This window comes from Indicator indicator, chromosome 5 (assembly GCF_027791375.1).
Source record: "Indicator indicator isolate 239-I01 chromosome 5, UM_Iind_1.1, whole genome shotgun sequence".
In the NCBI taxonomy this organism is placed as follows: Eukaryota; Metazoa; Chordata; class Aves; order Piciformes; family Indicatoridae; genus Indicator; species Indicator indicator.
The window spans coordinates 31472205-31499331 of NC_072014.1; the positions used below are offsets into that span (position 1 = coordinate 31472205).

At 38.7% G+C, this 27127-nt stretch overlaps 1 protein-coding gene across 2 annotated transcripts in view; it reads right to left on the bottom strand.

Annotated features, from left to right (window-relative positions):
* The window catches only part of MYLK (myosin light chain kinase), a 143752-nt gene that overhangs the window by 103518 nt on the left and 13107 nt on the right, over window positions 1-27127 (bottom strand). For both annotated transcript variants that reach the window (XM_054381442.1, XM_054381443.1), the window contains exons 2-8: window positions 17366-17573; window positions 15641-15689; window positions 12580-12745; window positions 9717-9882; window positions 6892-6928; window positions 4464-5038; window positions 1430-1633 (exon numbers count right to left, since the gene is read on the bottom strand). In XM_054381442.1, coding sequence (XP_054237417.1) covers window positions 1430-1633; window positions 4464-5038; window positions 6892-6928; window positions 9717-9882; window positions 12580-12745; window positions 15641-15689; window positions 17366-17573 — 1405 coding nt within the window. The remainder of the gene's footprint in view (window positions 1-1429; window positions 1634-4463; window positions 5039-6891; window positions 6929-9716; window positions 9883-12579; window positions 12746-15640; window positions 15690-17365; window positions 17574-27127) is intronic.

The following is a 27127-nucleotide window of genomic DNA, read 5'->3' on the forward strand; positions in this document are numbered from 1 at the left end:
AAAAAAAAAAAATTACTATTTAGTGACTTTTTCTAGATATGCTTAGATGACATAGCTGGGCTCACAGAGTAAAGAAGAGAAGGAAAAAAAAAGAAGGAAAGGAGGAGGAAGAGGGAGAGGAAAAGGGAAAAGGAAAAGGAAAAGGAAAAGGAAAAGGAAAAGGAAAAGGAAAAGGAAAAGGAAAAGGAAAAGGAAAAGGAAAAGGAAAAGGAAAAGGAAAAGGAAAAGGAAAAGGGAAAAGGAAAAGGAAAAGGAAAAGGAAAAGGAAAAGGAAAAGGAAAAGGAAAAGGAAAAGGAAAAGGAAAAGGAAAAGGAAAAGGAAAAGGAAAAGGGAAAAGGGAAAAGGAAAAGGAAAAGGAAAAGGAAAAGGAAAAGGAAAAGGAAAAGGAAAAGGAAAAGGAAAAGGAAAAGGAAAAGGAAAAGGAAAAGGAAAAGGAAAAGGAAAAGGATCAGAACCATGGTGAAATGTTTTATTGGAAAATATAAATAATTTTGAGCAATGGACTGGTATAAAGAGGAGTTGTATGATCTAGAAGGCAGGCATTGCAGGACTGTATCTCAGGTGGTAGTTTTCTATGCCAGAATAGACCATTTGCATCCAATCACTGGAAGTGTATGAGACGTATGACCAGAGGGCTAAGCACAAAAAAACACAGGAAGGATAATTCTTCTCTCATCTGTCTTCTACCAATCTCTCTCCCAGATCTCCCCTGGCTAGCTTAAGGATGAAGTTTACAGGTGTCTCACAAGACAGAAAGAGAGTATCTTGGATATCCTTGTTTAACCTCAGGCACAGCAAATAGAGAAATGTTGCATAAACTTAATCATAGCTCCAGGATAAAACCTAGAAGCAGGTGAAAAGATTAGAATTGAGGACAGGACTTGTTAGGAGGCCAACATTTTTTTTCAACCAGGCCAGTAAGTCAGAACTTTCAGCCTCAAAATAATTAGTCACTGGAAGGTATACTTGAGTTTAACAGAATGCAATTCTCATTCCTTCCCCTTTCCTCTTATTTGCTTTGCTGCACAGGATTGGTTTTGTGCTCATAAGACATTTTAGATATGCAGTGGCCTATACAAATGCTAAGTGATTCCAAAAGAGCTAAATACAGAACAACGATAACAAAATCTTTGGCAACCTGTATTCAATACAAGCATTAATAGAAAACCTCAGTGAAAGGTACTTTTTTGTAGAAAACATTGAATGAGATGGTTTTGGCTACACAAACAACAAAACCAAAAGGTCAGAAGGGAAACTGATGCAGAAGATGGCTTCTGGCTATCCCACACTACATTATTCACAAACTTAGGAATCGGAATTAACCTGTGTTAAGAAGCTGTAAACAAAATGTTGTAGTTATCACTCTCTGACAGCTTAGAGAAGTGCAGCCAGAGCTTCCACAGTGCAGGTGGGATCATAAGAACTTACTTCTGACAGTTAACAACCAGCTGGTGGAAGTCTGGCCTCTGGGGTTAAAAGCTGTACAGCTGTAACATCCACTGTCCCCTGAGCAGACTTTCTTTAACCATAGGCAATGAGTTCCATCTTCTTCATATATTTGGACATCCTCTCCAACTTTAATACGTTCACCCTCTTTGAACCACTCCACATCTGGTTTTGGTTTCCCTGAAACTAGACAATGAGGTATTTGAATTTTTATGAACAGGTATTCCCCTCAATGTAATCCCATTTTTTGCTTTAGTGTAAATTAGGTGCAATTTATGCATATATAATTATAGAAACCTTAATGAGCAAGTAATACACAAAACTATCTTCAAAAAGATGGTTTGATAATTCTGCTCTTCCAAAATCTCTTGGCCAGTCCATCTTTTAAAATTACAAATATTTGGAAACTTGAAAAAACCCAAGCTCCTCTACCTGAAAACCGTTACTCCAGAAGTCAGAGACAAAATGGATGTAATGAGATATTAGAGAAAGAAAGAAAATTCTCCCCATTCCTTCCTGCACTTTTAAACTGGTTTCTCTGAGCACCTAGCAGTACCTTTGCAATCAATGGTACCTACCAATGAGGTGATTTATTTTAAGACTGTTCGGGCTAGTGAAAAGAAAGCTTGAGAGGATCTCACCAATGCATATGAGAGGGTGTAGAGAAGAGAGAGCAAGGCTCTTTTCAGTGATGTCCAATAAGCACAAACTGAGAGACAAAAAGTTCTGTCTGAACATAAACACACTTTTACCACGAGAGTTACTATGTACGAGCACAGGTTGCCCAGACATTGTGGAGTCTCTTTCCCTGCAGATAGGTGACACTGCATGAGCAAGCATGTGGAACCTTATGAGTTTCAGAGGTCTCTTCCAACCTCAACCATTCTGTGATTCTGGGTATTTTTTTGTCAGAGTAAGGTCCAGATGTAGGCAAAGCAGGCAGCTTGCTAGTACTGCAAACTTTCAGGGAGCAAAAGCAAACCACCTGTGGCTTCACTGCCTGCTTTGCCAGTGTCGGAACTCTAGAAAATCAGATCTGGCTCCTGGTCATGCTGAGAGAGGTCTGGGCTTCATGGAGCAGTTGCTGAGAAAGAGGAGAGGTTAGGAAAGAATGACAGAAAAAGTCACCCACTACACTCTTATTTTCAGCAAACAAAGCCCTCCAGGGCTTCCACCTTGCTAATGTTTCTTCCCAGCTTTACTCATTTCCTTATAGCAACAGTACTCAGCCCTGGAGGAAGGTACAAATATTAAAAGATATCCACAACAAAGACATGTGATAGACTGCAGGAAACCCTCTGAGCAGAGAAAATGCAAGGACAGGGGAGTGACTTACAAAGACAAGGAACGCTTAGCTAGAAGCAGAACAAGTGACTGATACAAGTGACTAGAAATACAAAACCAAAGAATTCCTTCTCTTTGAAAATAAAAAAAAAGCAGTCCCTAAATCAGGCTCCAAGTTTTACAAATCCATCAAAGAATTTGGAAAGGACCAGGTTACTGTTACACCCACAAATGAGGCAAAAATTGGAATGCCCATTGAAAGGTAGGAAATGTCTTTTTTTTTTTTGTGAATTTTCTCCACTAGAAACTAGAAGTTATTATTCAGAAAAAAATTCTCTCTCCTGTTCAGCAGAGAAAGAACACATTGGAATCCACAAACAATGGATGACGAACAGAGATGTGAGAACCTCCAAAAGCTGGGGGGGGGGGAAGAAAACAACAAACCCTTAAGTATCAAAGAACCTGGATGCTTTGTAGTAACTGTATAGACCCTAAAGTCTGCTGAGCTGACGACCTGGCAGGCAGAAGCCTCTTTAAGGGTCTAATAGCATTTCCATTGTCGACTGCAACCGGGAAGCAGAAGTGTCTGTGAAAGGAACCCTGGTTGTCCTTTGAGAAGAGGATTCTCAGGAGAATTTCTTTGATTATTTATCAAAGTGCCCTAGGGACATTCCACTGTAACTTCTCTAACAGACACCTTGCCTTTGCATTGCAAGAGCTTGTGCTTTGGGTCCAAAGCCAAATGAAAAGACATTCACTGGCTTCAGCAAGAACAGAATAATCTGCTTGGTTTCTGTACAGCTGAGACTCCATTTCCCTACCAAATTAGTTAAACCTTGCAAAGTTTTTGAGATGCCCTGATGGTAAGCACTCCATCTTCTTAGTACTAATATATCTGCAAAATAAACTATTCTAAAGGTGCCAGGATCTTTGGAATATGTTCCCCTCTCTTTACCCTCTGGGCTTGTGATATAAATTAGATTCTTTACTCACGTGGCAAGAACTATCAAGAAAGTAAATGTTACCATGATTTTATTGTGATTTTTTGCTTTTCTTCCAGAGACATGAAAATCAAGTTCTCTCTCACTTGTGGAAACACTTTAAAGTGTGAATATTATTAAAAAAAAAAAAAGGAAAAAAAGGCAGAAAATCACTGAAACAATTTTTAAAAGTATTCTACCCCCTGGATTCAGCAAAATGCAGCTCTCATTAGTCTGATGAGAGGTCAAAACCCAGTCAAATTCTGTGGAGCAAACTCAAAACCTCTCTTTTAATTCTGACTTCAAAATTTCAGCTGTCAGGGGACAGTCAGATCAGCCCTGATTTGACCAAATATGCTGCAAGAGAAATGCAGTGACTGACTGTAGTTTCTTATCCGATAAATTTTTTAGCTCAAGGACAATATAACCAAATACAATCCTGGGAAGTCTAACATCCACTTTCTTTCTTGCATCCTTATATAAGAGGCCCTAAAACTACTTCCTAGGAAGACCAGCATTGATTGAACCTGGGTAAATTCCAGATGAGAGAAGGGCTGGACATTATGATACGGAATGAGTTGAAAATTTAATTGAGAAAGGGTATTGTGGAAACAAGATGAGATTTTGCATCTATTTCCAAAATGCTGTAGGAAGAGGACAGCTTGTAATGAAGGAGAAATTGCTTCCCCCCATGCACACACAGAAGGTAAACCTGACTAACCCCAAGGCTCTGGTAACTGGCATGCCTTTACCTTTGCTTTTGAATTTAATCTCCTGGCCCTCTGATGCTTCCAGGCTTTGTGGACGGCTCTCAAACTGAGGAGGAATTCCCAGAGGCTCCCTTTTCTCCTCAGTTTCAGCCCTTAGGCCTCCAGATCTGTTTTCTGCTTCTCTACTCCTTGGAGTGACTTGCCCTGTCAGAGACGAGTTTGTCTGAGCTGACATCAGGGGCTGCACAGCCCTTTTCCTGTCTTCATTCTGTCTCAGGAAAGTGGCCTGGGGCTCTGCCTTTGGTTCTGGTTGCAGTTTGACAGCTTGTAGTGTGATGGTGCTTGAAGTTTTCTGCAAGACCTGAGATCCCTTTTTCCCTTCTTTAGGTTCTTGAGGAGACACTACATTGGCTTCTTGGTGCTGTTCCTGCTTACTCTCTTTGGCTTCTCTGGAGATGTAAAAGGTCTCTTTCTTTGCTGACACCCTGTCTTTGGCTTCAACCATGAGTTCAGTGCTGCTGGATTTCAGTTCTTTATCAATCCCATTGCTAGTTGCCTGTTTGAATTCTGAATTTTCAACAGTTTTAACAGCAAGTGTTGTTGGTTTTGATGGCATGCTGAAGGAAAACAATAAGTTTACAAATATACAACACTGCATAAAGACTAATTATTATCAGCTATTATGTAAAGCAAGAAGGTGAACTAATTAATTAGCCTTTAGTTTTCTTCACACAGATTAAGAACATAAAAGAGGTGAAGTGAAAAGCTTTATAAAATGTGGTCAGTGCTCAGACAGTGATTAAGCTGAAGAGTTTTTGGATATTAACCCACTGCTCAGGTTCTAACATGTTGTCTAAGTCAGACACTAACCTTGCAGACACTGCTTTGGATAGCAATTATGTGAGACCCTGGAATGACCACAATATAACACTATTTCATGCTTTAGCAAATTGAGGCCACATATAATTATATCTCAAAACATGGCATAAAATAGCTCCCTAAAGGGAAATGAAAATGTAACGTGTGCAGTGAGTGTATTATCTCTAATTACGGTGTCTTGTAATTCAAGCGGTTTCAGAAGACATCAGGAAACTTTAGACTAAAAGTCTAAAGGGGGGAGAAGAGGTCTTGTAAAAAAAAAATCAATTGAGTGGATGTAACAGTATCAGCTATGGTTGATGTGGAAGAGTTTCTCAGAACCAGAATGGATCTGCTCCTCAGTACTTTGGGGACACAAGAGTAGCTATTAACTGGGGACTTAAGTCTAAATTTCTTTCATTGAGGCTGACTGCCCTGACCATTAAGCTATTACCTCAAGAGCATTGTGTCTATCTCATGCTTCCAAAGTATTATTCCAAGGCAGAATTGGAACATATATGAAATAGAGGAAGCAATTTCTAGCCCAAGCTCCATTTTGCCATACTTACTGTCACTGACTTATTCTTTCTGGGAGATTCAGGATATTTATTGTAGTACTTTCTTCAGTTAGAAAAATAGTGCCTATGAGATTTGCAGTTACAACTATAAGTTTTTGACATTTTACTTTTTTTTGTTGTTGTTGAATAAACAATGCAAGAGGCAAAACTATTCTGGAGAACCCAGTATATGAGGAGTTATGGCTGTAGAGCTTCACAGTTTCATTTATGCTAAACTTATTTTAAACTATATTCCTAAAATTCACACAGATCTGGAAGACAGGATAGCACAGCATTTTCAGATTCCATTTTTAAGTGGATGTGAAGTTAGGACAATGTACACATGCAATTTTTAAATCCCATCCAGGATGTATGAGAACAGATTAAACACCCTGAAAAGCATAAAGCACCTGAGCACCTGGCCTTCATGAGTCTTACACAGTCAGCTTAGGGTATTTCATTCCTACATTTTCTGTTAATGAAGAAAAAAGGTTTGGGAAAAAAAGCATTTAAAAAAAAAATTATAGTAATTTAACTTCTAAAATCTTGATAAAGCTCTACAATATGATTGTTTGTTTTTATTTGACCCATTCTTTTGCATGTATTTTCAGACAACAGCAAAGACCATGACCATACCACCAAAGAAAAACCAGCTCAGTACTGACAAGATATATGCAGGTTTTTGCCTCCAAAAAAAAAAAGAATTTTTACCAATTGGTACAGAATATAATTTCTCCACACTTAGTGTTTGTTCAGATTACATAACTAATTTGCTATATGGGAACAATGAGCATAAAGCCATCTGAGTTTTCTTTTCCTGAACAGACAAGAAATTCTGTATTTCATAGTTGCCACCAATTCCACTATTTTGTACGGAGTCTACTGATGAATTTGGCAGTAAGAGAGAATCTCATTCCAAGTAAACATTTTCTAACTTCCAAATACAGACTGACCTAAAAAAATTTATCATTTTGTGAGGAAGGGTCATGCAGTAAATGTCAAAATTACTGGACTGCAATTAAATATGCTGATAAAGTATTCCAATAAAAACATACCAAGGTGGCTGAGTGTATGTGTCAGTCTTATCTGGACCTGAAATTTTAAAAAAAGAAAACCTGGGTAAGTTATACATACAGTACTGTACACAAGTCCATAAAAGTGAAAGATTTTAAGCAAAGGGCTTTCACTCCCCAGATTTTCAGTCCACTGAAGTCAATATTGACTATCACCACACCTGAAACTTGATATGGACAATAGCAAGCTGCCCAGCTGAAACATAAAGAGACCTTGGTCCATTTTGAGACACTGCTGGGTCAGCTATGTTCCCAAGTCCCTTGAGAATTAAAGGTTCTGTGACCTTCAAAGGCTTCTTGTTGGGGGAGAGAAGTAAGGAAGAAATTCTATCTGGGAGGATGGAATCCACAAAACTTGTAGATGTGCAGAATGACAAACCATTGGTATTACACCTGAGTGTGCCCACAGTGAAGCTGCAGCTGTCCTCTGGCTAAAACTCAAAAACAAATTAACAATATTAAAAACTCTCATCACCTGAAGCCCACCTGTAAACTTCTCCCAATTTATTTGCTGTGTAGCAAGTATCATCATGTTTAATATGAGAAACACAAAAGGCAGTGCATCACACCTCTTTACTTTGCACCACCACCAGGAAATCTGGGAACATGGCTGAGCTATATTGATTTGCCTCATCAGCTGCACTGACATAACTGAGCACACATCTGGCCAGGGCTAGATGTACATGGTCAGTTCAGATGTACATGGTCCTCCATGCATTATCCCAAATCTTGACAGTAGTTGTTTCTCTTGGAGGCAGCATGAGATAATCAATAGTTGGGAGGAGAGAAATACCATCAAGTACCAACCACATCTCTCCATTTCTCCCTAGTTAACACTACAGGATGCAGCTTGTTTTCTCCTGGTCAGATCAAAGTTGCATCTATGCTGTTGTCAGCTATGAGACTAGAAACTACAGCAGAAAGACATACAATAATGATTTCTGCAAGATAATGGATTTTGCAAGTCATCAACAAATACTCCATAAAAAGCTTTCAGAGTCTTTGCCTCAGGGAAATGACAAAAAGCATGTGATAGATGATATCCTGATTTCCACTGTGTTTTGCAAGCATCTAAATGCTTGGACTTGCCACATCATTCAGAATGACCAAAAAAAATCTATTTCCACACACATACAAGCTGCAATGAGAGAGGGGAAATAGCCCATTGACTTCACTTCAACAAACCTGTCAATAAATAGCAACAGAGATTATTCACGTAAAAAATAAGGCTGAAAAGAGTTTGGATAAATGTAGAAGAAGATGTTGAAAAACTGTTGGGTGCAGACTAAACAATACCATCCAACCCTGTCAGTTAAAAGAACATCCCAACCCTCCACCTTCCAGTATGGACAGTTGGTGGTGGGGGGGAATGCAGATCTTGGAACAAGATTATCTATATATGAGACTACCTGGATTTAAAAGAATATATAGTGACTCTGAGCCACTTGACTGTCTGCTAGCATGTTGCTGCAACTCTGATGACCTGATTTAATTGATATGAAAGAATTAGGTATTATATATCGTGGTTAGGTAAGTGGAATCATCCGATTAGTCAAGTACATTGCAAGCGAGTGCCCTTTTTACTGACCTGTACTAATCCAAGAAAGAATGCTCACATTATTCAGAGATGTGGTCAGCATCTGAAGCAAACACACACCACAACTGACTTTGTGACCCCAGTTCTGCATCATCTCTAAAGGCAGATGTACCCCTTACACAACAGAAAGCTCTTCACTTCAGGGAGAGTAAGGATCAAATTTCATTTAAAAAAAAAAAAGGGCTTATGGAACAAAATGGCCCTTTCTGCAAAACATCAGTCAAACAGGCAACCTGTAGAACCTGGTTTCATCAGCTTGGAATTTACAGATAAAAAATACAGCTTTGAGTGGCAAAGGCAAGTTGTAGTTCTGAGGATCTTACATATAAATCCTCCTGTTATTTATATTCTTGCAGAGCGACAGCATTGATGCGAACCTAAAAATCTTGCATCGAAAAATTCACTGCTGGGTGCACATCTAGCCCTCTGATCTTCTGAATGCAGCTGAAGCCAGCAGCTGTTCATTTAATTATTTACTTTAGTCTGGTGACTGCTTACCCACTGACCGATGAAATTCCTCTTTAGTGTGGTTGCTGAAGGCTGTACGGTTTTGAGGCTGATGCAAAGGGCACACTAGGAAGCATCAAACTGAACTGAATGGCAAAATGAATTGCATATGGTAATGCATATATGGAATAGAACCTCCTAAATTATTCATACATATTTGTAAAAGATATTTATTTTCTTTACCAGCAGTGAAATAGGCAGGGTTGGGTGTTGGGAACCCTTATTTTTATTCTCATTAAGCTGGTTTCTCTCTCTTACAGTTTAGAGATACACTCCTTTATTTACTTTCCTGGTTCTACAAATACAGATACAGTTTTGTTTCCCAAAAGGGGGCTGGTATCAATATGCATCTGGTGCTGGTACTCAACAAACACAAACCTAATGAATGATTATAACGACAAAGGCAAGTTTTCATCTTGCTGAAATTAAAATCTCTGTTCAAAACATATGGACGTCATAACCACAGCAAAAGGGAAAAGTTAGTCTTAAAAGAAAGTTTCTACAAAGTATTTAGATAGCCTTTTTCCTACTGAACCAACACATTGTTTTCAGCCTTACTGGAGAGTCCAAGCTATCACAATCCTTAATGAAGAGAGAGGAAGACAATGGGGAAGAGTGAATGCTTATCCTTGAGAACACAACCAAATAGACAGTAAAGGAACGGTCTGTGTTTCACTTGTGCGGTCTTCTGTAAACTCTGTACCTTGAACGGTGAGCTCTGCAGACACAGATGCTTTCCCAGCACTGTTTACCACTGTGCACGTGTAAATTCCTGAATCAGCAAGCTGAGCATTCTGGATTTCCAAGAACTGGATGCCTGTTTTCTCAAACATGTTGAAACGCTCATTTTGTTGCAACTGAGTATCACCCTGCAAATACCACAAGACACCATGAGACAGCTAGCTATTAGTAAGAAAAAGGGAAAAATAAAGTTTTTGGTAAAACATCAGGTCAAAATGCCTTTCTCCTATCTTTTAGCCAAATTTCTTCTGTGAATAATACTCAGATGGTATAAACAAATAGCTGTGTCCAAATGTTCTATAATTCATATCTGCAGGAGGCCGTTTTTGCCACCCACTCATCTCAGCTTGGTTTTGGCTTTTGATTGTTTACTACATCCATATTCCTAGAAAAATTTCTTTTAATTGTATGTAGGCTTAAAGCAGTTTCTGCTCATGTTTATTCCAGGAAGTCAAACATCATACTTCTAAGCAAAAATCTTCCAAGCTGGGGAGTAGCTCTCCATCCTTCAATAGCTCTTCTATGTTGCATCACTTCAGGAACTGGGAAAAAACCTACATATGAAGACTTCATCAGTGGCCAGGTGGGGGTGGCAGAAGGCATTAGAGATACATTAGAGAGCTAGATGGGGTCCAGCAGCCATGTAAATTAACTTTCAGCATGCTGAGGCAAATCTGAAATACCTAACACTCAGCCATCCTGACATGACCAGAAGCATTCTGGACCTGAGCTTGTTTGCAGCCATCCAAAGCGCATGCATGGTTACCTGTTAATCCATGCCTTATGAATAGGGATGCAAAAACCTGCCAATAAAACTCTGATAAAGAGCAACAATGCATTTGTAATTCACAGACCATATAAATTATTGAAACAAAGCTTTATGGTGTTCAAAATAGGTGACCAAGTATTATTACGAAAGCCTAAAAAAACAGTTTAACCAAAAGAGAAGAACTGAGGATAAATTCAAGAGAGTGGACTAGGTGTCTGCAGACCAGCAATGGTATGACTACTGAACCTCTGAACAAGACACCTGTGGTATTTAGCAGAGTAATATATGCAGATCTGCAAGAGTTCACATTTAAACACGAACAGAAGTTAGGGAACTGCTAATAGCAAGACACTTTGCATGCTTCATCAGTTGAAGCATTTTTCATACTTTGTTTGTTTCATCAGACAATGAATGTCAGATTATAGAATAACACATAGAAGCTGACAATCAACAGCAAAACATAAAATATAACCTCTAACAAACTGTAAAAGCCTGTATAAAGCAGCACCAAAGTATAGATCCGAGCTGCTGAATTGCTAGTCCCTATTTGGTGTTTATCACACAGGCCTAAACAAAAAGAACTGAATGACAACTCCTGTTTAGCACTGAGTTTCATGGCTGGAAAACTTGAGCAGCTCTGGTGGGTCTGGAAGCAGGGTGTTGTGGAGCAGCTGCATTACAGACTGCCTGGAGAGCCAGCAAGCCCAAAAGATCTGGCAGCAGCCTCTAGATCGAAGCAGACTCTACATCGAGCTGCCAGCGTAAGGAGGTGTCTTAGTGCTTTCACAGCAAGAGGCTGCTTGTTTTCTGAGATGTAGCCTGGCACTCTTCTGTTACAGACAACAAGGATAAATCTGGAATAAAGCAAAAAATGACTCGGAAGCATTTCCCTGCACTGTGAGCAGTATTCTGGGGTTTTATTGTGGTTTCTTCCCCTCATCCTGTGAAAACCTGGAGACATCAGAAAAAGAAAAAAAAAAGAAAAAAGGCTCAGAGAAAATTGGCTTTTTTACTGTACATAAGGCAAGTGTCTGTTGAAGACTGAAGTGGAGCTGGAATCCAACAGAGCATACTAGAATTTTCAGTAAAAATGGCCTGATCATTATATTATTTAATTATCACACAAAAGCTGCCTCTTTACTGAACAATAAAAAGTGGTTGGAGATCTTGTGTATGCCCAAAGAGGGCACAGGGACTTAAGTATTCAATGTTTTGGTTTTTTTATAGTCTAAAGAGTTTTAAATATTGTTCATTTGTAATCTCTTCTGCAAATGCCAGATGTTCACAATTCTCAGTTTTAATGCAGATTTGAAGCTGATAGCTCAGGTCTTCATTATTTTATGTCAGACACTTTTTTGCTACCACTGTTTTAGCAGAAGTCAGACAGAAACTGCTCAATTGTTGTGCCCTGGATTTTTTTTTTTTTTTAATTTGCAAAAAATGATCATGCATACCAAAATCCAGTCATATTTGGGAATTACTAAACAGCTAATTTTCTCTCAAGTTTAGTTTCATTTCTTTGCACACATGCTCTTTGTTCTAATGCACAGGTGAAGCCCAAAGGGAGTGATACCGAAAAGGCATTCTATGACTGAGACACTGACAAGGAACTTGTGAAATACAGCTGTAATTTTCGCAGATGTCAGAGACTCTTCTGTAAACACAAAAAGCACTAAATCCTTGCAGACCTTCTCTATAAAGCAGAGATTATGGTAATATTCGCATTTTCCATCCTTTGTCTGATTGTCTTATCTTGTTTGTAAGCTCTTGGGGCGAGTATATCCCATACTCACTGTTCTTATAATGGAACCTAGATCTTATTTGGTGCTTTCAGACTTTTTGCTACAAATATTTTCAACAATGAGAAGGATAAAGGAGAATTTTATACTGTGAAGGAATGTTAATAACTTTGTAAGCTTCTTCAGCATAAAAATGAGGAAGAACACGTCTCTTCTTGTACACATATTGTCAACCATGATAATTTAGTGTATTTGATCCTTTCAAGACACAAAATTTCTCAAGAGAAAGAAAACGTTGTTTTTTGGGGACATCATACCTTAAACCAAGTTACTTGAGGCTGAGGTCGTCCTGTTATTTTACATGAGAATTTGCCTGTCTGACCTTCACGCACGACAACTCTATTGGGTTTTGTAGCAAACTTGGGTGGACTCTCTCCCCAGATGCTTGGCCTATGCTCCACAGATGGAACAGTAAGTCTTCCCCTGGAAGGCAATTGACATCCTGGTTTTACAGACAAAATGGAAGTCGTTGTAATTAGAGCACACTTCAGGAACCACTTTAGACCAGTGGTCCACTAACAAGGGTATATATTGGTGGTAACCAAAATTGCAGTTACACTGTATTTTTTTTTGGCCAGTGGGACAAATGAGAATGCTGGTGATGACTGCTCTTGACTTCTCATGCAGCTGGATAGTATGATCCTGCACACCCTCATCCAGCATACACATAACTCACATGACAGATCCTGGGGACAACTTCAGTTGCTCTTAAGCAGAGCTGGGCAAACCAAATGTTAGGAAACACTGCAGAATTTTTAGTTTTTCCCATTTTCTGTTTCTTAATTGCCTGATAATAAATTACTTGTGCATAGTTGTTCACTGCTCACAGTTCTTTATCATGTAAATTGTTTTGACTTTGAGAGCAATGACAGATAAATTTCTGGTTTATGAATCAGCAACTTCTTTGTGCAATATTTCTGACCCATCTTGGTAGAGATTTTCAGCTTGGGGAAGGCTTCTGTTTGGAATATCATTCAGTACAGCATTTACGAAGCAAACTTGAAAAGAGCACAAAATCAATGTACATCCAACTCATATCAATGTGTGTTAAGTGTAAATGCCCAGCTCTGCTTAAGTACATGGATGGCACATGGATGGCACAGCTGGGAAACAACATGTGTAATGAAATTAGAGTGACATCAGTGACTGCAGTCCAAAACCCTCTGTTACACAGACATAAAACATCAAACGTCAAGCAGTATTATAGCAATAAAGGTGCCACTTCAGCTCTATTAATGTCAAAGGGAACACTCACACTCTTTGCTCTGAAGCCCTGATATGGTACAACAAAGATACACATTAGCAAATGGCAGATGGTGATTTTTGTTGTTGTTGTTGTTAACCTTTACTTTCAAGCACACTGCATCATTTTCAAGACCTTTTTTCCAGATGGCCTTTCACCACATGCAAGTAAGACGTGTCAATATCTCACCATTTCTACCAGATGTCAGATACTAACAGAGACTGCATCACCTTAGTCCAAGGTACTGCCAAGAGATGATGGTTGCCATATAGGCAGATCGAGGTTTCTAAGTAAGAGATGATACCACATTGAAAGGATTTACATGGACAAGAGGACCAGTAAAACTCTTGGGATAGAAGAGCCACAGTAATACACTAAAATAAAAAACATTTCATCATATAATTAAATATCTGATAGCTGTTAATGTGATTTTCGTCATGGTACTACTAAAGAAGAGCATAAATGTGTATTGAAGAAATCTTTTAGTGACTATTTTTAGGTGGTGTTTCTATACTTACATATCCATACACACATACTAATGCATTAAAAGAAAATCAGCTACTAGTTAGCCTGCTGCTTTATGGCTATTTGGAAACTGAAATCTGTGTTTTTTCTGTCCCTTCCTTCCTCTGTAAGGCATAAACTTTCCATATCATAAAATTATTAATACTGAATAGGAGTAAAGCACACACGAATGAAGAAAGATTACAATTATTCCCCACAGTGCAATGGATTAGGATAGCACTCTGGCAAGTCTGAATGTAACAAAACCTAATAGCAGCTTAGATGGTCCTTTCTTGCTTTGATTATTTACCATGTGTGTATTTCTGTAGCATGTTTGTGATACAGACACTATCGTGTGGAAGCCTTCCTGATTATTCATTTTCACTGATTTCACTGTTGTAATCCCAGTGAATTTTAAAATTCAAACATACATTAAAAATATTTTTATCAATGATGAAATAAAAATCTTCAGTTTTAACTATCTGCATTCTGAACACTTACATCACCAGAAACATATTTTTGTCTACATCCAGGGCAACTTAGTCCCAGGGATATAAATAAGAAAAAATTCTGCTTAACTTCAAGCTACCTATAAAGAAATGAATTCAGCTGTCAGAATAATTAAGCCTGGAGCTTTTAAAATACTGGCATTCACCTGATTGTAAATGTCTACTGAAGTGCAGAAAGTACAAGACAGCAAAAAGACTCTTCTGTGTGCCAGCATACATCACTCCATCAGCCCATTCTTGCTAATAGTTACTCCAAACTGGAACCATTCTGGACTACAGTTTACCCACTGTGTTGCTTAGAAATCCTTAAATTATATGTGACACTGATGTTTTCAGTTGCTTTTATTTCTCTGGTGATTCTTAAAGCAGTATTTGCTCTGGCTCTATAAGGAGACTGTCAGGCCTTGGCAGACGTGGGGAAGAACTTCTGAATATCACAGAGCAAAGAGAAGATGGTGCAATATTGGAGATACCAGAACAATGTTCTGTTTTCAGCCAGATTAATTTCTGTCAGTATGAGGGAGCAGTAGCTGCATCAAGCTACTTATATATTTCTGCCAGCCTCAACCATTTTATTACCACAGCAGCTCTCATACTGGCTATTCTGCTTGGGATAAAAGGAGATTTAGACTTACAGCATTTGAGTTCACAAATATTGAAATATTTGTTTTCAGATGCTGCTGTGGCTGGCACAGCCCTGCCTCTGAGTGCCCAGTCATTCTTGCTGTGAGAAACCAGCCAAACAGTTACTCTGTTCAAATGTGATGCTATGCAGAACTGAGTCATTAACCACCAGGCTTTGCTTTCACCCATTATCTCTGATTCTTGAACAGGTAAGGAGCCCTGGGCTGGAATTACTGTGAGGAATTACTGAGAACTGGACAAGAATCCAATCCTTTTTGACATGGCCCTCAAAGTGAATCAGAGCTAAAGACAAAACGCAAGAGGTGCTTCAAAGGAGGAGATGTGGTTATTCTTTAGAAAGAAGTCTTTCTACTTGTTTTCCTACCAAAACATATTTAGGTATCTGATAGACAATATCTAAGCCAGTAGACTTCTTACCCAGGGGTTTTGGCATTGGATGGCAGGCTGTATTTCTTCATGGAGTTTCCTGTAAGCATATGACAGAAATACAGGAATTTAGAAGCTTTGAGAAGACCACTGGGAATTACAGATGCTAAAAAATATGTAAAATATGCATTTTTCCAGGTTTCAAAGGTAAAGAGGAATGCAACACCTGCAGTATAAGGTTACATCACCTGTAGTCCAAAGCTAGGCTCTCTGATTCAAAAACAAATTTTAACAGAGTTATCATTTAACCCATGGCCTCAGTAGTAATAACACTGCAGATTATTAAAGCAATTTTCTTTAACAAGTGAATGAAACACTATGTCTAGCAAGGGGAGGAAAAAAAGTAGGTTTTGGCCTCTGAAAGGAGTCTTACTTTACTTGGTTTGTTTTTCAGTCCTGTGCTAGCCCAGGCTAACTCTTCTGCAAAATTATTCTTTCTGAAGCAGCGCGGTTCACCCTACTGTGTGGTGTGAGCTACAGGGAGACCGGCACGAAGAAGTGTAAACTCAGCGCCATCTGCTGCACACAGCATTCCTGGGACCTGTGGCAGATTAAAAACGGGTCGGTGACCTGTGTGGCAGCATGAAACACTCAGCTCTGATGGCTGTGAAAAAGAATTTGTGCTAGAACCGTAGTAAAATCTACATTACTGCCAGACATGGTAGCCAAGCAATATAGAAAGACTAGATTGGGTTTCAGTCACTCGTTTTTTCCAGTAGCAACCAGCCCCACATAGCTACCTGTGCTGAGAACAGAAAAAAATCTGCACTTTGCTATCTTGATGCATAGAGAGAGGTCTAAAATAAAGACCAGGCCAGATCAGAAAAACTGACACAAAACCATCTTTAAAAAATCCTCCACCTCTGTACAAGTCATCACTCATAATTGTCACAACTTAAAACCAGGAAAAATAAAGATTTTGCACAATTTTTACAACAGAAGGCAGTAGCAATCATGCCAGATTGATGTATATTTCAGCATGTACTCTTGAGGATGTCTGTTAGAGTTTTTAATGCTAAATAAACTCAAATGCTGATTGTTTCAGGACTGCTGTGGGGTTTTGCTTTGCTTTAAGACTTCAACAGAAAGTTGTGACCTGGGGAGATCTGATAGTCAACAGATCTCTGACACAACCAAATCACACAGAGAGAAGCAGTACAATTGATTTCCATCCTTCCTTACCTTTGAACCACTTTTTAAATTTTAAATTTGGCAGTTTGAAACTAATAGGCAGATGTTCTCTTAAAAATTCCTGGATTTGATCTTGGCTGTTTCCTGTGTGACATTAAGCATGCAATTACAACCAGACATTCAGCTAAGCAAATGGATGCATGTGTGGAGAACTTCAGAAACCCACTGCAGCAGTGTGCCTACCTAATAGACTGTGAAGCAACTGATATTGCCACAGTTTTTACTGCCTGAGAGAAAATGCTACCTTGCCAGGCCTCTGTTTCTGTCCTGAATGGTGGCTTTCATGAAAACGTGAAAGTTTATAGCTAAGTATTTAAAGCTAGGTCTTTTGCTACCTGGGCATCATCACACACATTTGAAACTGTAAAAAGTCATAAACTGTGAAATGCAATTAATGAATTTTACTCTTGCACCACTGAGGAGGCATGTGTGTACAGTTGGGATTTTAGTCAGACAGCTTAACATATCTTGTTCATTTAACTGAAGTCCATAGTCATTGCAAGAACAGTGTAAGCATTCTCTTACCTTCCACTGTTAGCTCCACAGTCACCTGACGAACCCCACCATCATTTGCAGCCTCACAGGTGTATTTACCACCATCGCCTTCCTGGACGCCTTTGATTACCAAGCTGAAAATCCCCCGAATGCTGCGGTCCACAACATAATGGTCTCCCTCTGGAACAGGATGCCCATTTCTGTACCACATGATCTGTGGCTCAGGGTAGCCTCTGACCTGGAAAGATGTGGGAGAGAGTGGAGAAAGAAGGCAAACATAACAGATGATGGTATTAGGAAGAAATGTTGGACACTTAGCAATGCAGTGGAAAGTTCGTGACACAGGAGCTGTTAAACACATAATCTGTGCAAGCCAAATGGCAGAACACAATGAAATGAAAAAACTCTTGGCTAAGGCAAACTGTTAAAATCATAAGACTCGTCAGACAGATAGGTACTTACACAGAAAATTTTCCCACTAGAATGGTTTATCTATAGAAGCACAGTGATAGTGACAGCAAAGAATCCTGAGACCCTGTTGTTCAGAGACTCCAGGGTGCTACTATACCTCTAAGTATTCAAGATTGCAATGTATCTAGACCAAAAATTTCTTACATGGTTGCCAAAGAGCAGGTTTATATCGTAAATCTGTATAGAGCCATCTAGTTTTCCGATGTGCTGAGATGTGCTCCTGACAATATACAGACACAAAATGCAGATAAATACCAAATTTTGTCTTGATCTTTAAAAGCAGAAGATAAGGAGTTGCAATTTGAGAAAGTGTTGTAAAGGGTCATTTGCATGCTACAGTGGTCCAAGGGGGGATATAAGAACCTAGATGTATTCACTCAAACACACTGCTCAACTTAAAGAGTCTTGTGGTCTTCTGGTAGTCCAAAGAAGAGTTATAATAAAACGAGCCAGTCCTGTGGTCATTAGATAGCAACCATATTCATATATCCTTGCCTGCTATGGCATTAATAATACCTTCAGATTTGCAGGCAGACTCTCAGTTGGTATAACTGAGAATGGAGTTATTGATTTTAATTGAGTTATTGGAACCACATGAGGATCAGCTTGTGTCTTTCCTAAAAAAATGGGAAAAGCCCAGTTTCCACCAAAGAATTAACTCTGCAGGCAAAGGTTCTTCTGCTTTATGAGAGATGCCATCCTCTTTGAAACTTTGTTTAGTATGTGTTAACTGTTAGCACACTTCCCCAGTCATGATAACAAGTCCTGATTACAGTGTTTCTCCCTTCTTTTCCATCCACCCACTCTGATACATTAGCTCTCCATCTTCTGACTCTTTGATCCTTCACCTACATGTTGTAAAGTAACTGAGTGGATCAAAATGAGCTGGGATGAGTGATAGTTGTGGATGTGTTTTGCTCACTGGGAAAGGATCAATGTTGCATTTTGAACTACATTATGAACTCTTGGCAACAGAACAGGAAGTCCCATCAGCCTCCAGGTGGGCAAAATATTGATGATCTGTCTTGATCTGAAGAAGGCTTGGTTGTGGCTTGTGCAAATTCCTCACAGCATTTTCCCCTCTGTTTTCAATCCTCAATTCAGCTCTGCTTTCTTCTGACTGCACAGCACTTTTAAAATTACAATCTTTAGCCAGCTACCCTTACCCATTCTTAGGTTCTTTTCTTTCAAAACCTTTCATTTTTAATCCAGTCCCACCTCATTCCAGCTGCGTTTCTCATCTGTTGGAGTTTAACCTACAGCTGTCAGAAATTTTTCTGTTTCCTTTTAATTCCTTGGATATCAGCTCAGACAAATTAATTTTGCCAGTGATGTGGTGACCCCTTCCTCCCAGCACTGCTTACTCCATATATATAGAGAAGACATTAATGTTTGCCAAGGGCATGAATATGCTGAATAAGCTGGAGAAACTTTCTACTTTGGGTACAAACTTCTCATGTTCTTCCTGACTCTACCTAAGCAAGAGCCATGCTCTGTGAAGAATATGTTGTGGGATTCTACACAATGGGGAGTTGACTGCTGATTAAAAACACCACAACATCTTTCTTAACTTCTTTATGTTGTGCCTTTTCTTTACTCTGCCTTTTGAAAAACAGCAGCTCCCACTCATCCATGCCCCTTAGCACTACACCAGAATATTGCTTTAGTGCTTACTCAGAGAGGTAGCTCCCAGGAATATCTTTCTCAGCATATCTCATTTTCAGAAAAAAAGGAGTTGCAAAGCATCTGTATGTTTTCAATTTTTAATAAAGCAACAGAATGATTAAGTGACTTACCCAAAGCCAGAAAGTATATTAGAACGGAGTTTATATCTCTCAGTTTTGCTTCACTGGATATTAATATTTCCTTGAATTTGAAGTATTTGAAGCAGAATGGCTTTGAAACTGCTATTTTGAGTAATGCAATACAATAAAATGGCAGAGTAGCACATGAATTGGTGTGAAGGAAGAACCAGCTTTTCAGTGCATTACATCATAACTCCTTTACTAACATTAGTCTAGTCACGTGTTTACAGCTGCTGAGATTCTGGCTTGTGAATACAAGTCATCAATTGCACATCATCTAATACATTTACTATTTTTTACCATTCCTAATGATCCCTTTTGGAGTTTTATTCTATGTGTTGTTCAACCCAGTGTCAAAGCTTCTACACATAAACTTTCCAGCACTTGTCTCAAGGAACAGTTGGGGTTGAAGCAATGGGAAACACCCTCCATTTTTCTTTTTGTTTTATCATATTCCTAAGTCCCTCTTGGACCACACAAGGCTTTTTTTACCTAACCCCTCAACCATTATACATGCCCTTCCAGTATCACATGGCTGAGCCTACCTTAAGCATTTTTCCATTTCTTCCATGTGTGTTTATTTTATGCTTGCTGTGTCTGTACTGTTTTGTTCATCCACACCTCTACACTGAGGCAATGCCACACAGAAAATCATAAACACAGGCGATCAGTATGCCAGCTCTTTTCAAAAGTTTGAGTCATTCCCTTCCCAAACTCTGTTTTTTTTTTTTTTTTGTCAAAAATTAAACGATGGGAGAGCAGAAGTTTACAGAATTGCTCTGTTGCAAGGATTTATTTCAAGTTTGGGGTTGGAATGTGTTTCAAACTGAGCCAGCCCTCTCTGAAGTACATTGTCTTGCCATAAAAGTGTCAGGGACCCTTAAACGAATCACTGGTTACTAGGTTTTGATCCTAATGGATCAATTCCAGAACTGCAGCAGGTTTTATATTCCTCCCCTAACCTTTCCAGAGCTCACTAAAAACATCTGCCTTGAATAAATCCACAGCAAAGAGAAATTTATCTGCTTACTTAATGCCCAGCAGCAGAAGGCTATAACCTTTATTTACAGCTTAGCCTGTATGAGTATTGCCAGTTCCATTGAAGCTGCAGCTTTTCTTTACCTGCTCCACAATACTAACAAGTAGAAAATTAACAGCAAGCAGCAAATAACCATTGTATTAGGACAAACATGCGTTTTGAGGTTTTGTCTGGAGCCATAAACAGGTTAGAATCTTCCTGGAAAGGTCTTCTAAAGTAAAACAGGCCTTCTGCTCCATGCATCAGCACAGCAAGTGGAACCAGCTGAGAGAGAACCTGTTGCCAGCTGAGAGAGAACCTGTAAAACTTCCAAAGTTAAGACTCAGTTCTGCATGTAGGTCTGGGGGAATGCTACTGAAAAGGGATGGTACTAGGGTCCAAAGAAAAGAAATAAGGAGAAAATGCAACAAAGCTCTTGAAGCTGTACACTAAAGGATAGTATTAAAACATACGCTGCCATAAACAGATCTTCATTGTCACAAATTTAAAGGCATTCAATGACCACCAATACCAAATATATTCAGTGAGCCTTTTCCTTGTTCAAAAGTGCAGGAAGAATTTTCTAAACCTTAGCCTATATCTATGCTTCATAAAAGAGCTCTTTATATAACAACTTAAATAAAACCCTGTGACACCCTACAGTTGCAGTAGCAGTTTAGGGCAATGAAATGCACTCTTTTGGCTCATGCTTTTAATATCAAAGTTATATCCTGCTTTGTAATAACTGTTGCTGGCTTCAGTGAGGTTAACAATACACACAAACCTACAGCACCCAACAGGAGTCAGCCATAAGGAGGAATAAACCAAATTGTAGGTAACTGAACAGCAATGGTTTGCTCTCTTTGACAGTAACACCTTAAGGCTATTGGAAACGATGGCAAGTATTACATGACATATTCTAACATTACGTTCTCTGTGCTGGTTGAGGTGTTCAGTGCTTGATGTCACAGACTAGATAGATGTCCTATGTTGCTGCTCAAGGTCATACCGACACATAAGCAGTGAGATCAGGAAGAAACAGCTATCAAAAGGTTGTCTTGGTTTGCAACAGACAGGCAAATCAAAACTTCTTCTAAGACTGGTAATGATACAATAGTTATGAAGCTGCTGTTCAAGTAACTCCTCTCACAGAGATGATTTGATACACTGCAACATAAATTCCACTAATGACTAAAATTCCTCTCAAGAGACAATCCTTCTCCCATGAAGCCAGAATTTAAAAACATCCAGATTCTGTCAGCATATAGTGTTTAGCTGTGCTGCTGTTGTGCTGTGGACTATCTTTGCCTGTAATTGCAGAAAATCCAGAATTAAGACCTATGCATGTAAAGTATTAGATCATTGAATAAAATAATCAGTTGTATGTCTGTAATTCAATCAAAGAAAAATAATTTTGAATTTACCTTTGAAAGACAGAAATATTCTCTATTCAACTTTCTATACTTCACACACTACTTAAAATGTAGCTTTTAACCCAGTTTGCATACCTTGCTGCCTTTTGAAAAAGGGTGCAGTGGGTAGCATTTAACAACCTAAAGCAAGCAGGTTTGCTACTCCTGCAGTTAAGTGACACTGCTTTTTGACACATGGTTCTCAGTGAGAATAATTTGGCATCATAACTGCCCATTGGTATTTAAGATGAAAAAATACAGAATATAATTCTCAAACAAAATGAATAGAAGTTATTGGGTTTTAAAATTAACACATATGTTCACATATATGTTCACATATAAAGGGTTATGTAAAAATAGACATTTCCACTTGTCTTGAGACTTCTATGGGCATGCAGTTGTTGATATTGAAAGTAATGTTTTTAGCCTGTATCTCATTCATTGCAACACAGAAATAATTTATTAAAAATGCTGGTGCTTAATAGTGTATCTAGCACATTTATAATTAGACTATAGTGTTTGGAAGCATTAAAACAACATGAGAAGAAAGTTTGGATGACTTGGATAAGAAGTCTTACAAAGAAAGGCAGTAGGGGAAAATGTTTTCTAATGAATACAGATGCCTGCAAAGCAGAAGAGAATTAACTATTTCTCACATCCATAGTGAAGAGGACAAGCAATAGACTGAAGAGAAGTTGGCCAGTAGACTGGTAGATAATGTCTGATAGCACTGACTGCCTTTAGAGGAACAGCAGGTATTCTGCTTATTTAGCTGCCTGCCTACCTTAACATTAAGGAATGCCAGGCAGTAAGGTAAGTTTTAAAGAAGGGTTTGTAGCCTATCCTCTATTCCATGCCCACCTTCAACCAGAAACTAGTTGTTTATGGGAACTACATCTCAGAGAGGGCCACAGAGATCAGAAGTTACAAAAGGATAAAAAGAGTATAGCCTCAGTTATAGTCACCAGGTATTTACCATTGAGGTCCCAAGTGCATGCTTTAGGCAGATTATTGGAAGTCACACCAGGAAGAGACATCAGGGGAGATGTGGAAAACCACTCAGAACACCAGGCAAACTCTGACTTTTATTCTGCTGCCTGTAAACAAAAGCCTGACACAGATACACACACACACAAACCCCCCCAAAACAAAACAAAAAACAAAAACACAACAAACAAAACAACCCACCACAAGAAGGGACTTGGTCTAGCAAATACTCCTTACTAAGAGGGTATAAACTGCTTGTACCTTTCACAAAACCTCGAGTATTTATCCATCAGATTGTATGAAGAAGGCAGCAAAAGAAATGTGATTAGGTAGCATGATAAATTTTGGAAGTGTAATTCTAGTCAAAGAAGTGAAGACACAGGATAAAAATAATGCATAGCACTTATACTTGAAAAGCGGTAGAGACTGCATAGTGTACCTCTTCTTCCAATGTCTAGATATCAGCAAAAATGGAGTATTATCACTTTATTGCAAGTTATTTATTAGCTGGGCTTATCTGAAGGTCATACAGTTGAAAGCTTTCATGCAGCCCCAAGAGATTCAGTCCAGACAGTAACAGCTGTTCTGTGGATGTGGCTCATCCTAGGTCCTACAAAAAAAAGAGGTGCTTCCCATAGTCACCCAGATTCTAGCCAGTGTCCTCTATCTTCAATCAACAGCCAAGAGGTTTTGGATCTGGACCTTGACCAAAAGACTTGTGAGGGGAATGAAGTACTTGAAAGTAAGCTTAGCAGGGAATGCTAAGAACTGGATATACAGTAACACATGCTCAGTCCACATAAACAGAGATGTGCTCTCTCACTAGGAAAAAAAAAACAAACAACATCTCTTGTAACAGTTGGCACTGAAGTGAACTCTTAATGCTACTCTTAGGAAAAATGTACTACAAAACTGTGGGTACCACGACATCATGAATGCAGTCCCACCCAACAGGTGGTATATTTTTACTTTAATTTAAGGGGGTTTGGTTAGTACAGGTGGGAGAAATGGTTCTGTCCAGTGAAGCTCTTTTGTAAGTCTTGTAACAAAGCTTCTGTTAGGTTCAACCTGCAGTCTGCATTAACAAATGAACAGCAGATGTTCTTGATAAAGGAAAGTGGACATGATAGATTGTTAAGCTCCTTCTGAGACTTTAAACACACACAAGCCATATCTCAAGAATAGTTTATCCATTTTTGAAATCTTGCTTCTAAAACAGAGAACTTGCTGGGCAAGGTTAAACATGAAATTGTTAAATATTTGGAGACTTAGCTATGACCTTGCAAACAAAGCAAATAACCTACCTCTTACATGAAGTAGTCTAGAATTTACAATTGCCTCATTTAAAGCAAAGCTGGAATACATACCAGGACTAAACTTAGCTCACTTTAAAGCATTACCTATTGTATGAACAAGAAACAATAACAGTCGTTTTGTAAACCATGGATATGTTTTTGTTTAAGTGCTGAACTCTGGTACACTACATCTGGTGTTTAGGTTTCTTGTTCCACATGTACACAGACCTCATAAATTAGTTCTTTGGATGTAACCTTAACTGGAACACAGCTCTGAAGACGTAAGTTTTCACAACTGGTGTGTGTAATTATGTGTTTCTTCTCCCAAATGGCATGGAGCAGGGAGAGAAAAATGACAAGCCTTCAAACAGACTGTTGCCTTGAAAAACCCAACAAATGAATCAAAACCCACAAAACCCCAACCAAAACCAGCAATCAAAAGTAGAAAGTAGAATCAAACGTCTGCAAAGCTCCAGCAAATGCTACAACTCATCTTTCAGACACTCATCCCTGGCAATCTCTGCATTCTGTTCTTAGGCAATCTCAGGCTAAGAAAAGCTATGTTGAGCTCCTTCTCAGTATCACCTATAGAAGTTTCAAATCATATACACTTTGCTTGATTTTCACTTGTAGCAGTGAAATGAAAATATTTGCCAAATTGAACTCCTTGATACTGCTCATGTTAACACTGTGAGTGTAGGAAATCTCATATTCTTTTAGTGTCAAGTAAAAAGATGATATGCCTCAGCACTAACATAGAAAGTCTGCGTGATTCGTCATTGTCCTGAAAATCTGTGTCATTTAGTTTATTTTTAAAAGTCCATTAAACCTTCCCACAATAACATAAACCTGCTTGGGCTGAGTTCAGATTGTGGATCCTGCGTCTAACATGTAGATCATAGGATACAATTACAGAATTCACATGAGACAGAAGATAGGGGAAAGTAAAGAAGTAAAGGATTTTGCTAAATTTTCAGAGACACTTCCACTGAGTTTCACTTTGCTATCTACCAATGTGCAAGGGTTTCTGCAAGAGCTTGGCAAATTTCCATTCATCTTAGAAAGTGTGGAATGATCTGATCACGTGGAAGAATAACTTTCTGCCATGCTTCTGTGCTTGTTCCCTCCCTGATACCAATACTGACAATCTAGACAATCTGTAGCTAAAAGACAGAAATTTATCTTACAAAAAATTCTTTGAACCTGACAAAAACTCATTAGATCTTACTTCATTAACTGTGCAATGCTCCATCTGGCTGGAAACACGCTTTCAGTTCAGATCATAAACCAATGCTGGCATTACAAGCACATTACTTACATAATCTAGAAGAAATGTAACTGACTCTAGAAAACTGCTAATGCACCTCACGATTCTGAACTAAGTAGGAATTGATGTACCCAAAGGCAAAACTCCCATCTTAAAATGCATAAAGAAACATACACCCAGAAAATGCATCCACAAACACAGCAATTATGGTGGTCACATGCAGAAGACATTACAAGAAAGGAAAGGTGCCCAAAACAGTACTGCACTGGAGAATCCATGAAACCCAATCAGCTTCTTTGTAAGGAGAACACTTTGGACCCTATGTTTCTGTGAAGTTTTACAGAAATTATTTTTATGTTATGGATTTTTAAAATGAAAATGTCAAGCTATGAGATGGTCACAAACCAGATTTACTTCATTCATACAGTGGGAATTTAGAGAACATCCAGAAGTTACACCCTGGAGCACATGAGCCTGAGCAAGTGCAGTACCTCAGTATACCTTTAAGGCAAGCCTTAAGCAGTCCTCCTAGACTGCTTGCAAGGCATTGTCTGCTTTAACCTTTTATTTACTGTGGTTTCCTGTATTTTCCAAAATGGTTTCAAATTGTTGTCTGCTTGTATTGTTCAAGCTGAAGAGCCCTTGTTTTTCAATCTGTGCCTATACTAGGAGCCATGAGATATCTCTGACAATCCTTGTCAAAGTTTCTGTCACTTTTTTGCCTGAGGTAAGGACAGAGCAGAACTGCATGTAGCATCCAAAATATGGAAAACCACAGATTTCTAGATAGACACAGCAGACTGGTTTTGGGGTTTGGTTTTTTTTTTCAAGTTTTGTTGTTGATGCTGTTATTGGTCTGGCTTGGTTTTGGTTGGTTTGTTTGTTGTTTTGTTTTTTCTTTTCAAATTCTTTTAACACTATTTGATATTTTGCCACCTTGAGCTGATTAGTCAAAGAGCTGCTGAGGGCAAGAATTCTCTTTTGAATAGTAATAACAAATAAAATTGAATTAAGTATATTTTATTTTTCTACTTTGTACTCATCAATGCCAAATGGCATCAGATATTTTATAGTCCAGGCATTAAACAGAATTAGATCCTTTTGCAGATGGCACCCCACCAATTTTAGTTTGGACTCTTTAAAGTAGTCCTGCGTCATCTGCATAGTTTTCTCGCTATTCAAGCCCTTTTTGGATATTGTAGAGGTGCTGAACACTACACATGCAACCATAGTTCTTTAGGGAAATCATTTAAAGTACTCCCAGCAGAGAAGAATTCATTACTTATCCATGTAAGACATGGTCTGCTAACCAAAAAGCAGATAGCAGCTGCAGATAATTTCTTCAATATTCTACATTTAATCATATTTTTTTGTAAAAATTGGTACAGAGAGTTCCTAGAGGTGGATGGAGTACTGGTTTTGTGCTCAGTCACCTGAGCATAGCTGTTTGAGTAAAGTATTACTTTGTAACACCTACAACCTCATTTGTCCTAAATTATTTTTGAAGGACTCAAGTGGAATTTCAGAGCAGTACTGG